Source organism: Camelina sativa, chromosome 13 (genome assembly GCF_030686135.1).
Source record: "Camelina sativa cultivar CO46 ecotype springtype chromosome 13, ASM3068613v1".
In the NCBI taxonomy this organism is placed as follows: domain Eukaryota; kingdom Viridiplantae; phylum Streptophyta; class Magnoliopsida; order Brassicales; family Brassicaceae; genus Camelina; species Camelina sativa.
Window position 1 is genome coordinate 12,793,989 of NC_141892.1, and position 13,232 is coordinate 12,807,220.

The 13,232-nt window shown below is 41.4% G+C and overlaps 1 protein-coding gene and 1 non-coding gene across 2 annotated transcripts; both read left to right on the forward strand.

The window, feature by feature from the left end:
* Window positions 1-6,929: 6,929 nt before the first annotated feature.
* LOC147929463 (small nucleolar RNA R71) lies at window positions 6,930-7,036 on the forward strand. The gene has a single exon (XR_015579056.1). It is a non-coding gene; the product is annotated as a small nucleolar RNA R71 (small nucleolar RNA).
* Window positions 7,037-10,079: 3,043 nt separating this feature from the next.
* LOC147929464 (uncharacterized) lies at window positions 10,080-10,989 on the forward strand. Its single transcript, XM_087480627.1, has 4 exons — window positions 10,080-10,314; window positions 10,403-10,470; window positions 10,586-10,666; window positions 10,753-10,989. Exons 1-4 carry the CDS (start codon window positions 10,080-10,082, stop codon window positions 10,987-10,989), a joined length of 621 nt encoding a protein of 206 aa, XP_087336753.1.
* Window positions 10,990-13,232: the final 2,243 nt, after the last annotated feature.

Below are 13,232 nucleotides of genomic sequence, written 5' to 3' on the forward strand. Positions count from 1 at the left end.
TGAGGTTTGTCTGATTTGGTCAAGCTTGATTGTTGTAGATCTCTTCTAGGCTAGATGTTCTTAATGCTGATATTTCGAGAAAAAAATTGAGATTTCTAGCTGAACCAATTTCTTTGTGAGAGAGTGCAAAGTGAGATCTGTTTTTGCCTAAATTAAGAACCAAAACATTATTTAAATTCATTTTTTTATTAATTTTTTTTTCTAGAGGCGGGCACATAAAATTCAATTACGCGCTCAACAATAATAACATAACGTTTTATTTGTTTTCATGCTATTGGAGAACAAAATATTTCATGGAAAAATAAAAATATCTCGCGGTGGTAATATTGTAAAAATAATTTCTAAGACGGCGACTGAGGGGTACCATAGGGTTTTGTTTGACGGGGATGAAGATACTACTATGGTGGACATCAGTGACAAGGGGAGGCTGTCGCGGGATCCACCGGGTGGGATGCAGACGTGGGTAAGCAAGGTCGTGGGTAGTCATGGGGGTGGAATCCCTCGACCGGAAGATGTGCTGGATGATGAGTTTGTGTTGGGGAGAGTGCGGTTAGAGTTCCCGAACGGAGTTGATGGTGAACCAGTGGTAATAATAGGGGATGAGGTTCTAACGATGATGAATGGTGTGTGGAAGAGATGTATGATTTTCAAGGTGTTAGGGCGCCATATGTCTCTCCCAATGTTGAGTCGTAAACTAAGGGAGATGTGGAAGCCACGTGGTAATATGTTTGTTATGGACGTGCCTCGACAATTTTTCATGATTCGTTTTGAAATAGAGGAAGAGTATCTTAGTGCAGGCCTGGTCATCGGAGTTTTATCTGCTGACGGATGAGATTGTTACAACTCTTGTTTGGGTCCGTTTAACAAATCTTCCGTTAAGTGTTTATCATAAGGCCATCCTGATAGCTATTGCTAAAGGGTTGGGGAAGCCACTGAAAGTCGATCTCACGACGTTAAACTTTGAGAGAGATCGGTTTGCAAAGATTTTGTTGTGGTTGATCTAAAGCGGCCACTTAAGAGGACAATTATGGTGAATGGTGCGAGGTATTTTTTGTCGTACGAGGGGTTAACGAATATCTGTTCTGCATGTGGTCTATACGGACACTTGATTCAAAACTGCCCCTGACGAGTTGTCGATAAAGTTGTGGAGGTCCCGATAACGAATACAGTTGTAGTTAGTGTTGAAAAGGAGGATCTCCGGCTGATGATGGTTTTATGGAGATTGTAAAACAGAGAAGGAGAATGGCTTTGACAACGGCGAAGGTTACCCCAACGGTTGGTGGAGCGAGATCTACTGGTAGTCCTAGTCGGAACACGGTGGTGAACATAGATTCCACCATTATTGCGGTATATAACAAATTTGGTAATTTGGATGTAGATATGGAAAATGGTGAGATGAGGAAAGAGGATAATACGTTGGAGGAGGATAAGGAAAACGAGGATCCTCATACTCAGATTCGACGAGCGAAAAGTATTGAACAAGGTAAGTCGATCATCTTTGGGGCTAGGGGGGCGAACAAACCTAATTTTTGGAGGTCAGTGTGATATCTTTTGAAGAAATTTAATGTTGATATGTTGGCTGATTTTGAAACGCATCTGCCAAGGGTTAGGACTCAATAATTCATTTCGGGTTGATACTGTGGGTCAAAGTGGAGGCTTGTGGTTCTTGTGGAGATCATATATAGGAGATGTTGATAACAGGATTTTCACCCACGGTATCAATTCCCTATGCAGTTGTAGTACAAAGGGTGATGTTCATATATTTTACCCTGTTTTCCCTTAATATATTCACATCTATTGCATCTTTTGCTATCCATTTTGACCATTATTGCATAGCTTTAGGACTGTACTTGCATTAGAGTTTAGTTGCATTGCATTTGCATCTTTTCATGCATAAACAGGTGATTTTGGAGCTTAGAGAGCATGGAAGCAATGCTGAGGAGAAGTGAAGCAATCTTGAGGAGAAAGCAAGAGAGCTAAGGCTGAAGAACCAAGGTCCGAAGTCCAACTCGACTGCCCACTCGACCAGACACTCGACCGTGTGCTGAGAGGGACTCGACCGAGTGGGAGGAGCACAAGAGGAGCCAACTCGACCGGTCACTCGACCGAGCACCAGGTCGAGTTGGTCGAGCCGCCTGGCTATTTTATCTTTTAGCGTTTTTAGGGTTTCCACTACTTTTTCTATATAAGGGCTTGTACCTGCAACCACCAAAAGAGTCCAGCTTTTTAGAAAGTCAAAAACCTAGTTTTTACCTTTTTTAGAATTATTCCTTTTGCACTTTTATTTTCTTAGATCTTGTACTTCTTTTAAAAGGAGAAAAAAAACTAAATTCTTCAATATTGTTGGTTTCATAACTTTCTTAATATTGAGAATTTGAGTTTGGTTCTTTCTTCAATATTGTAGATCTTTGATTTATCTTTCTAATGATGCAAGTTTCAGTATTTTCTGGGTTTATGATTTTGATGTTCATCATGTATGCTTTTGAGTAGTTGCTTAGGATCTTGAGGATGGGTTAGGCTGGGTTGTGTTTGAGTTTTGTCTGATTTGGTCAAGCTTGATTGTTGTAGATCTCTTCTAGGCTAGATGTTCTTAATGCTGATCCTATATCTGAGAGGGTAGGATCTGATTTCAAGCCTCTTAGCATCACACCAATGTTTAAGAAGCATAGATAAGGCTAGATCTAGAAACTATCATTAGGCTTGCTAAGAGATTAGAAGTCTTGTTTTATTTTTGACATATTGCTTAATGCCTGCTTGTGTAGATTCTTTACTTTGTGAGAACAAGTCTAGAGATGCATGAGTTTGATTGTTTCTTGCCATGAGAGTGGATTAAACATGTCTTAGAAATATATCTCTAGAGATTAGCTCAAGTTGTTTGAGATTTGTTGACCAAGTTAGATGACCTCAATCATAGTCCAGCCCATGAATCCCTCCTCAAGACCTTCCTTGTTTATTGATTTCTTAGCTTAAATCCTGTTGTTTGATCGTTGTTTGATTCGTTTGGATATTGCTCTATTTTTCTTGTGTTGCTCTGTTTTGCGTATTTATCCAGCTCGACCCTGCACTCGATCTACACTCGATCGAGTGCTTGCTCGAGTTCCAACCCAGAACTTGTGTTTATGACTTGTGTTTGTCATGTTTCATTCTAGTTGCATTTCTGTTGCATTCATTTAGTATCCTGTTCATTACTTACCTTGCATTAGTTCAATACTTGCATTATCATAGTTTCTATTTCTGTTTTAGCTTCATAATTGTCATAATCATTCTGTTCCATTTGCATTTAGCTCCTAATTCTTGTAGTTTTACTTTCTGCATTTTACATTTCATCATAGGATTGTTAGTGACAAACAACCTTTACATCTGGCTTGACTTAGACTCATATGCACATGTTGATTGTTCACAAACACTCAGATTGGATTGACACCTCTTATACTACAACTGCATAAGGGGAATTGAAACACCCTGCCATCCATTCATTCATAAGTCATCATTCCATACATCATCACCACAACCACAAAAAATAATGTGTTTCAAAGGGTTATCAATCCAAATGGTTGTTTATGCTAGCAGGAAGGATGCAATCAGAACAGTGCAATTCAAGCCAAGCAAAAGTTGGTTTTGATCTAACAATCCTAAAATAATAGGAGAAAATAGTGTAAACAAAGAACCACACGATCTAAGCACTCAATGCAAGCATTCGAGTACAGGATCGGTGGGGTGATCGAGTGAGCAAATGAAGTATGAACAACTCGAGGGGTTACTCGAAGCAGGTGATCTTGTACCTGTTCAGGTAATGGATCAAGTGGTTAATAAAAATGCAAGTAATTAAAAAATGAAAGCTTCTAAGGATGGGGTAATCGAATCCTAAGTGTTCCTAACCAGTACAGATGTCCAACTGCTTCATTGTCTCACGGTGAGGGTATCGGGTACCAACGAAGCTCATCTTCCGAAAAACCTTGAAGAGTTTTGCGGGAGTCTCCACTTCCTTCTGCTTCAGCCTCCGCGAGGCTTGGTGTGTTCTCTCTCTCTGCTCCCCCTTTGCATATCGATCCTCTTCCTCAGCTGCTCTCTCAGCTAACTTCTCAGCCTTCTCAGAGGCTGGTCTCTTCCCTCTTGAAACCGCAGCTCTGCTTCTTGACCGAGACGTTTGGATCTCCTCTTGCTCTTCTCCAATAGCATCATAATCGACCTCCATGGGGTAGGTAATGGTTCTTTCGGACGTAGACAGGTTCCTACGTCGAGGAGATCGGCAAACAGCACTCGCCATTGGACTAGGTGAGCGAACTCGGTGATCTACATGATCGGTTGCTCGAGCACCAAATTGGGTGACGGATCGGGTTGAGCATCGTGTTGGGGAAGCAAAACATCCAGCCACCGGTTGGGAATGCGGAACGTTTCCTCTCCCTTGGGATTTTCGAGGTTTGACGGCATCAACTCCAGTTGTAGCAGTGGTGGAGGTTGATCTTCTTCCCTTCCTTTGGTAGTTTTTCGTGTGTGACTCCATTTGTCGAATCCTTGAGAAGAAAAAGCTAAGCTTCGAGGTTAATAGGGTTAGTCCCCAAAGAAAATTGAATATTACATGAGATTGAGAGAGAATAGAAACTATGGAAACTAAAAGCTCTAGGGTTGAAAGAAAACTTATCGGTGCTGCTGAGGAAGGAGGGTGTCGAAACCCTTAAATAAGCTAGGGTTGGTGGGTTGGGCTTCTCCGAGAGTGGCCTTTCTTGTGGAATTCGGACTCCACTCGCCACCCGAGCAGGGACACGATCAGGCGCGTCGAGTACCCTGTCGGGTTGACCCTCGGGTTCCTCAATTCTTCTCTTTGTTTTTTTTATATATATGTAAAAATAGAAAACAAGATTCAAAATAATAAAAATAAAAATGAAAAGAAAATTAAATAGAAGATACCTTTGGGACTTCCACCCAAGTGAGCTTGTTTAAAGTTACTAAGCTTGACTCTTCATGCTCCTTAAGCATGGGATCCAGGTGGAAGAGATTCTGGAATCCTCTCCATAATAGTAGGCTGGTTCAACTTATTCTCCAGGTTTTGTCCAGGTTCCAAGGAAAATGTAGTGTTGACCCCCTCAAGATGTTTGACTTTTCTCTGCTTTGTTTTAGTGGAAAAAGCTTGACCATCAATGGTTGGCCTCTTAATCCCCTTCTTCACATCAAACTCCATCTTGAAGTGCTCACCATGCTCAATTCTGATCTTTTCTTGCTTCACCTCAATCACAGCGCCTACTGTTGCCAAGAATGGACTTCCTAGAATCAGTGGATCGTCTGGTTCCTTGTCCATATCAAGGATCATGAAGTCAGTAGGGACTTCTATTCTTCCGATCCTGAGTGGCAAGTTTTCTCGGACCCCAATAGGATGTCTGACTGTTGTATCAGCTAGAACCAAATACATACTACTTGGTTTAAAACTGGTGAACCCCATCTTGTTGGCAACTGATAGAGGCATAATGCTAACTGAAGCTCCAAGGTCGCACAAGCAATTCTTGAAAATCCGAAGTCCTATCGAGCATGGTAAAGTAAAAGAGCCAGGATCCTCCAATTTTTCCTCGATTCGTAGCTCAAGATCTAAGCACACTCCACTCCTGAGAATCTCAAACCCAATTTCCTTGACAGCTTCCTTAACCTCATTCTCCAATCGAGCTGCCTCCTTGGCAGTTTCCTCCCGAAGCTCATGTGGTGGCAAAAGCTTAGGTGGTGGAGCTTTACGCTTAGCCATGCGCTCTGCAAGCGCCTCCAGTTGTATGTCAAGTGCAACATTGAACCTTTCCTCTAGCTCCCCTTCTGCTGCTACAAGTAGTTGAGGCTGATCTCTCTTCTCAACATCTACTCGATGCATCATCAGATCACCATCATCGGGTAGGTCTTCGGGTTCCACCTCGGGTTGTTATTCATTTTGTGATTCTCGAACCAATGCTCGATCATCAACTCGATCAGTCTCCTCGGGTGAAGGCTCGGGTTCATACTCGGATATGTAGTGCTTTGCCTCATTTATCCCGTAGTGATCCATATCCTCTCCATCTTGATCATCACTATCCCCAGTGAGGTAATCCTCATAGTCATCATCAAGGAAGACTGGCTTGGGCAGTGGCATAATCATTAGGATTTTGAACAGCTTTACCTGGGAGTTGATTGATCTTTAAAGCTAGTTGGTTGTTGTGGTGAGGTACCTCAGCTTAGTGTTTAGCGAATCATACTTGGCGTTCAAATCATTGTATCCAGAATTGATCTTGTTGCTCATCTCCGCAAATCGTTTTGCAGTGTCCATAGCAGCTGATGCCTGATTCTGAATCATATGCTGAATGAGGCCGCGTAGGTCAGCTTCTTGTGAATTGTTCTGCGGGCCTTGGTGTTGTTGGAATCCAGGTGGTTGGTTGTAGTTTCCAGAGTACTGCTGCTTAGGTGCGTATCCTTGATTGTACTGGACAAAAGGCTTCTGTTGTACCTGGTTCCCTGGAACTGCAAATGGGTACGTTTGGTATTGAGGGTTGGCAACATTCGGGTTCCGATAAGACAGATTCAGATTCGGCTTGTAGTTGTTGTACCCTTTGTTGTAACCCCTCTGGTTGTTGATGTAGTTAATATCCTATATCTGTACAGTCTCCCCATCTTGTTGTAGAAACTGCTCTTCCTCGGATAATGCATGAACATGCTGCTGCTGGTTGAGGAGCTTATGGAGCTTGTCATTGAGGGCTTTCATGTCCCTCTTGTACTTGGCATCTTCCTCTCCTGTAGATCGCACAGTGCGATCGTATTCCTCATTGTAATTGCCATCAGATTGAGCCAAGTTCTCCACTAGGTCCCAACCTTCATCAACATCCTTGTTGAGGAAGTCACCATTGCTTACGGTGTCCAGCAACATCCGTATCTTGGGGACCACTCCTCTGTAAAGTGTACTCAGCAATGAAGCATTGCTGAAGCCATGATGAGGACATCAGGTAGTGTATCCTTTGAAACATTCCCAAGCTTCACTGAACGTTTCATTATTCTTATCAACAAAGCTGGAAATGTCGTTTCGCAGACTTACGGTTCTGGAGTTGGAGAAGAATTTGGCCAGGAATGCCTTCTTGCACGCTTCCCAAGTGGTGATGGACTTCTTGGGGAGTGATTTCTCCTAGATGTGTGCTTTGTTTCCCAAAGAGAATGGGAAAAGCCTGAGTTTAAATCCATGTTCACTAACTCCATTTATCTTCGTGAGGCTACAGAGCCTATCAAATTCATCCAGATGATCCAATGGGTCCACCATTGGCAATCCATGATACTTATTACTCTGTATCATCTGGATAAAACTACTATTGATCTAAAAATTGTTGTTATGTACAGCAGGTGGCACAATACCATTCCTTTGAGTGTGAGTAGATGGAGCATCTCCTGCACCTATGTTGGTCCTTGCCTGAGGAGCTGGTGGACCGTTCTAATTATTCATTGTGTCCTCAATGATTGCTGGTTGCTGTTGAACTTGTTGTTGTCTGAGTAGCCTTGGTCTGTCGATGTTGTCGATGAAAAGACTCAGCTTCTGGCTACCTCTGGATCGTGTTTGCATGCACAGGTAATTGACCGAGTGTGTACACGAGGGTCAACTCGATCAAGGTGATCGAGTGACGGGTCGGGTGGGTGCTCGGGTTGTACCTAAGATTCAAAACAAACAAGAGCGAAAGCAAACAAGTCAGATTCCGAACCAATGTAAACAAAAAGAACTAGATCTAGCAAGTACTGAAATCCTAAACGTAGCAAAATAAAATTCAACCAAATGGCAACGGTGTCAAATTGATAACAGGATTTTCACCCAAGGTATCAATTCCCTATGCAGTTGTAGTACAAAGGGTTATCAATCCAAATGGTTGTTTATGCTAGCAGGAAGGATGCAATCAGAACAATGAAAGTCAAGCCAAGCAAAAGTTCGTTTTGATCTAACAATCCTAAAATAATAGAAGAAAAGAGTGTAAACAAAGAACCACACGATCTAAGCACTCGATGCAGGCATTCAAGTACGGGATCGGGTGGGGTGATCGAGTGAGCAAATGAAGTATGAACAACTCGAGGGGTTACTCGAAGTAGGTGATCGTGTACCTGTTCGGGTAATGGATCAAGTGATTAATAAAAATGCAAGTAATTAAAATATGAAAGCTTCTAAGGATGGGGTAATCAAATCCTAAGTGTTCCTAACCAGTACAGATGTCTTACATGCCTCAAGCAAATATTCCCTAGACAATGAATCTCTAATATCTTGTTAAAACACTCTCGTGATAGAAACAATCAACCTTGATCACTCCCCTACCCAACTCTCATTGGAGAAACATGACCAAGCAGGCAATAAGAACCTATTCATTATTGTTAGTAAACCCCTTACTCATCTAATCTCTTAGGCTAAGTGAGTAAACCTCTAGCATTGGTTGATTCAAGCATTTCATCTACACCTCTCGGTGGTAAAACACCTTAGATCTAATCTCACCCTCTCAGTTTGTTGACAGCATTAAGAACACCAACCTAGATGGGAATCTATTAAACATATACGATCAAACTAAGACATCCTAACCGATCAAGAACACAAAATCATCTATCCCATCCCTAGAAACTTTACTACACTTCTCAGATCTCATTGCAAGAAAAACAAAAGCAAAAACGAATGAAAATTGCATTGTAATAAACGGTAGAGTAGAGAAGTAAGAATACAAGATAGAAATCTAAAGAAAATGATAAAAAGTTATGAGACAAATCCTAAAAGAGGTGGAAAATGTTTTTAGTAGCTCAGTTCTCTCACAGAAGCTCTCGCTCTCTGCTTTTTGGGTGTGCGGCGTGCTTTTTGCGAGGAAGAGGAGGAGGAGTTTATATATAGAAACCCCTTTGACCTAGCTTCTCAGTCCTGCTCGAGGATCTACACGACGGGGTACACGAGGATGAGGTCGAGTTCGTCCTCGGGTAGATCTTAGGGTTGTTCTTCATGCTCTTGGATCCTCCTCGATCGTGTTGGGGTTCGGACTTGTTCTTCCAGCTCGATGGCTCCTTTGGGTACATGCTCGGGTTTGTCCTTGTTTTTCCCCATTTGAGGCTCTTAAACACCTGTTTTCATCCAAAATATGCAAATGCAAAAATGCAACACCCTAAATGGCCTAAAAGTGAATTTCTACAGTTAATGACCTAAAAATGCTAAGTTAAGGGTATGAACAATGCAAAATATGGAAAAAAACATGTAAATTAGAGAGTTATCAGATGTGGAGTTAGTTGATTCTACGGATCTGTTCATCCATGCGCGGGTGGTAAATGGTATAGAGAGTCTGAACAGGATTGTTTGTATGCTGCCCCAACCGCTAGCCGAAGAGAAGGTTTGTGGAGGAGGTTAGCTGATACTGTAAGGGGTCTTAATGGTCCGTTAGTGATTGGAGTGGATTTCAATACGATTCTCATGTTGGATGAGAGGTCCGGGGGCAATGGTAGGTTATCAACAGATTGATTAGCTTTTGGTTATTGGATAAACGAGTTGTCCTTAACTGACATGGGGTTTCAGGGTAATAATTTTACTCGGAAACGAGGTCGTGAAGAGAGGTTCTTTGTTGCTAAAAGGCTTGACAGAGTTTTAGGTTGTGCTCAGACTCGTATACAATGGCAGAAGCCAGGATTACCCATCATCCGTTCCTAGCATCGGATCATGCACCATTGTAGCGGGATCCTCTCAGACATCCTTTTCATTTTGAGTCAGCCTGGTTGACTTATCCAGGGTTTAAAGATATGTTCGCAAATTCGTGGGATGGGAGCATTAATACTCAGGCAACGCTTTGAGGACTGCAGAGGATGTTGAGAAAGTGGAATAAAGAAGTGTTGGCGACGTTCAGAAGAAAAAGGAGAAGTTAATATTTGAGCTAAAAGCAGTGCAGACATTACTAGAAACAGATCAAACTAATGACCTGTTAAGTCGGGAAGTTGAACTACACGGAGAGTTTGATTTGGCCCTAGAACAAGAAGAAGTCATTTGGTTCTAGAAGTCTAGGGAGAAGTGGATCGTGCATAGGGATCAGAATACAAGCTACTTTCATACGTCGAGCATCATTCGAAGGAGAAATAGGATCTAAATGCTGAAGAATGGTGCAGGGAACTTGGTCTCTAATGGTGAGGAATTGGTGGGATTAACGTTAGAGTATTATAAGAGATTATACTCTCTAGAGGATGTTGAACCAGTGGTGGAGAATCTCTCACCTAAGGGTTTTAAGCAGATATCACATGAGGATCAAATAGTTCTCAATAAGCCTTTCTCATCAGTGGAAATCGAGAAAGCTATCAGAGATATGGGGCCGTTTAAAATACCTGGTCCGGACGGTTTTCAACCAGTTTTCTATCAACAGAATTGGGATATGGTTGGAGATTCTTTTACTCGTTTTGTGTTGGATTTCTTTAGAACATGATGTTTACAATAGGAGGCTAATATGCAGTAGTCGTGTTGATACCAAAGGTGGCAAAGCCAGAGTGGATAACTCAATTTTGACCAATTAGCTTGTGTAATGTGTTATTCAAAACGATTACTAAAGCAATGGTTGGAGGACTAAAATGAGTTATGACTCAAGTTATTGGCCCAACATAGACGAGCTTTATCCAAGACAGGCTGAGTTTGGATGATATAATAGTTGTGCAAGAAGTGGTCCACTCTATGACATGGAAAAAGGTAGAAAGGGATGGATGCTCTTGAAACTGGATCTAGAGAAGGCTTATGACAAGATCAGATGAGACTTTCTTGAAGATACCTTGAAGGCAGTTGGCTTGTCAGAGGTATGGGTGAACTGGATAATGCAGTGTGTTATAGGGCCGTCAAATAATCTGTTATGGAATGGGGAGAGGACAGACTCATTTAAGCCATTATGTGCTTTACGAGAGGGAGACCCTCTATCTCCTTACTTATTTGTTTTGTGTATGGAGCGGCTGTGTCACTTGATTGAAGGATCAGTTGAGAGGGAAGAGTGGAAGCCGGTTAAGATATCTAGGACATGAACTCGTTTGTCTCATATTTGTTTTGCTGATGACTTAATCTTATTTGTTGAGGCATCAGTTTCTCAAATCCAGGTAATAAGACGTGTTTTGGAGGCATTTTGCGGAGAGGTGTTTTGGAGAAATCTAAGATTTGTTTCTCTAATAATGTATGAAGGGAACAAGGGATGTTAATTAGTTAGGAGAGTGGGATTAAATCCACAAAGGATTTAGGGAAGTATCTTGGTATGTCGGTTCTTGATAAACGGATCAATAAGGATAGATTTGGAGATGATTTAGCGAAGATGTCATCAAGGTTGGCTGGATGAAAAGGGCGTTCTCTAAGCTATCCTGGGAGGCTGACCTTGACAAAATCTGTTTTATTGGCCATTCTAGTGCACACCATGAGTACCATGAAACTACTGCAGGGTACATTGGACATACTGGATAAAGTGGCACGTTATTTTCTATGGGGGGGGGGGCTACTGCAGAAAAGCGGAAACAACAATTGGTTGCATGGAACCGCGTGTGTCGCCCCAAGAGGGAAGGAGGACTAGGTGTAAGAGATTGTCGGGACATGAATAAGGCTTTAGTTGCGAAAGTGGTTTGGAGAGTTTTACATGATCAGGAGAGCCTTTGGGCAAGTGTTGCAAGGAGTAAGTACAAGGTGGATGACCCTCATGATCCCTCTTGGATGTCAGTTAAGAACAATTACTCTTACACTTGGAGGAGTGTATGTATTGGGTTGCGAGATTTGGTTTCCAAAAGAACTTAGCTTGATTGTAGGATATGGGCGGAAGATTTGGTTTTGGACTGATAAATGGCTTGCGGGGAAGTCACTAACTGAGGTATCCGCTGGTGTTTTGCCTCACGGGGAGATTGTTTGGGATGGGACCTCATTCGCATCTCACCTTATGTGTCGAGTGATAAATGTTTGGAGCTTGCGGTTGTAGTGTTGGATAGCTTTATTGGGGCTACAGATAGGCATGTCAACTAGGGCCAAAGTCCGCGGGCTGGCCCGGCCCGGCCCTGAAAATACCAGGCTCGGGCTTAAATATATATGTCAAGAAAAATTGAGCCTTTCGGGCTAAAGCCCGTTTGTGCTATATGGTTTTTCAGGTTTAGCCCGACCAGGCTCGGGCCAGCCCGAAAAGCCCTTTAACAAATATATTTGTAGTTTTTTGTGAACATTTTTATTTGATTGCAATATTTGATTAATGATTTATTGTAAATAAAGTTTAAAACTCTAATCCTAGTTTTCAAATTTACTCAATAACCATGCTTAATAATTTTAAAATTTTTATCTATGATATTTTATATGAATTATATATTGTTTTATTTGGTTAAAGTATAAATGTTTATTTAGTTTTAAATTTTTTCTTTTAAATTAAGTCGGTTGTAGTGAATATAGATGAGTTGTTAAAAGTTTGATTGATTTGTTTAATTTTGCATCTTTGAACACTGTTTTTTAAACTTATAAATTTGAATTATTGATCTTTAAGATAAACCCGAAAAAACCCGAAAAGCCATGTAGCCCTGTTAGGACCAGGCTCGGGCTTTAAAATATAGGCTCGGAAATACGTCGGGCTGGGCCGGGCTAGCTATGGATAGGTTGTCATTGGAAGAAGACTATAAGGAAAGTTTTACAGTCTCTTCTACGTATAATCTCTTGATTCGAGAGGAGGGACCAGGTCCGAATATTGAGAGTGTGTACAAGAGGATTTGGCGAGTGATAGATTCGGAGCGGGTTAGAATCTTTCTCTAGTTGGTTACGAATCAAGTTATTATGACAAATTCGAAGAGGAAACGGAGGCCTTTGTGTGAGTCAAATGTTTGTACGGTTTGTCAAAGGGGTGTTTAGACCATTCTGCATATTCTTAGGGATTTTCCTGCTGATACTTTATCGCTTGGTTTTTATGCTTGTTGTAAGTTTCTTTTTTTTTTTCATTTAATAACTTCCAGGGGTAAAACCCTTGTTTTTCACCGAAAAAAGCAAATATTTTCCGGCGTATCAATTTTTTAATCTGCCCAACATATTGATAGCGTTTACAAAAAAGCAAACGCTATATAATTTTAAGGCTAAGTCAACCATAGCATATACACTTAAAACGATATCTTCTACTATAAATACTTAATTTTCTTGTGGTGAGGGCTCTGTAATCGACACAACCTAGAGCCATCATTTTTTTTAAAACAAGTAATACATGACTGGAAAATGGACCACGTCTTATAATACATGATGTCAACATTTCATGAACTAAACTCTC

Bases quoted from the DNA above. Each gene is read 5' to 3' on its own strand.
- LOC147929464 (XM_087480627.1), top strand. From the start codon at position 10,080: ATGCTGAAGAATGGTGCAGGGAACTTGGTCTCTAATGGTGAGGAATTG. The intron at 10,471-10,585 runs GTGGATAACTCA...GGCCCAACATAG, and splicing joins CCAAAGGTGGCAAAGCCAGA to ACGAGCTTTATCCAAGACAG. The intron at 10,667-10,752 runs GTAGAAAGGGAT...GATACCTTGAAG, and splicing joins ACTCTATGACATGGAAAAAG to GCAGTTGGCTTGTCAGAGGT.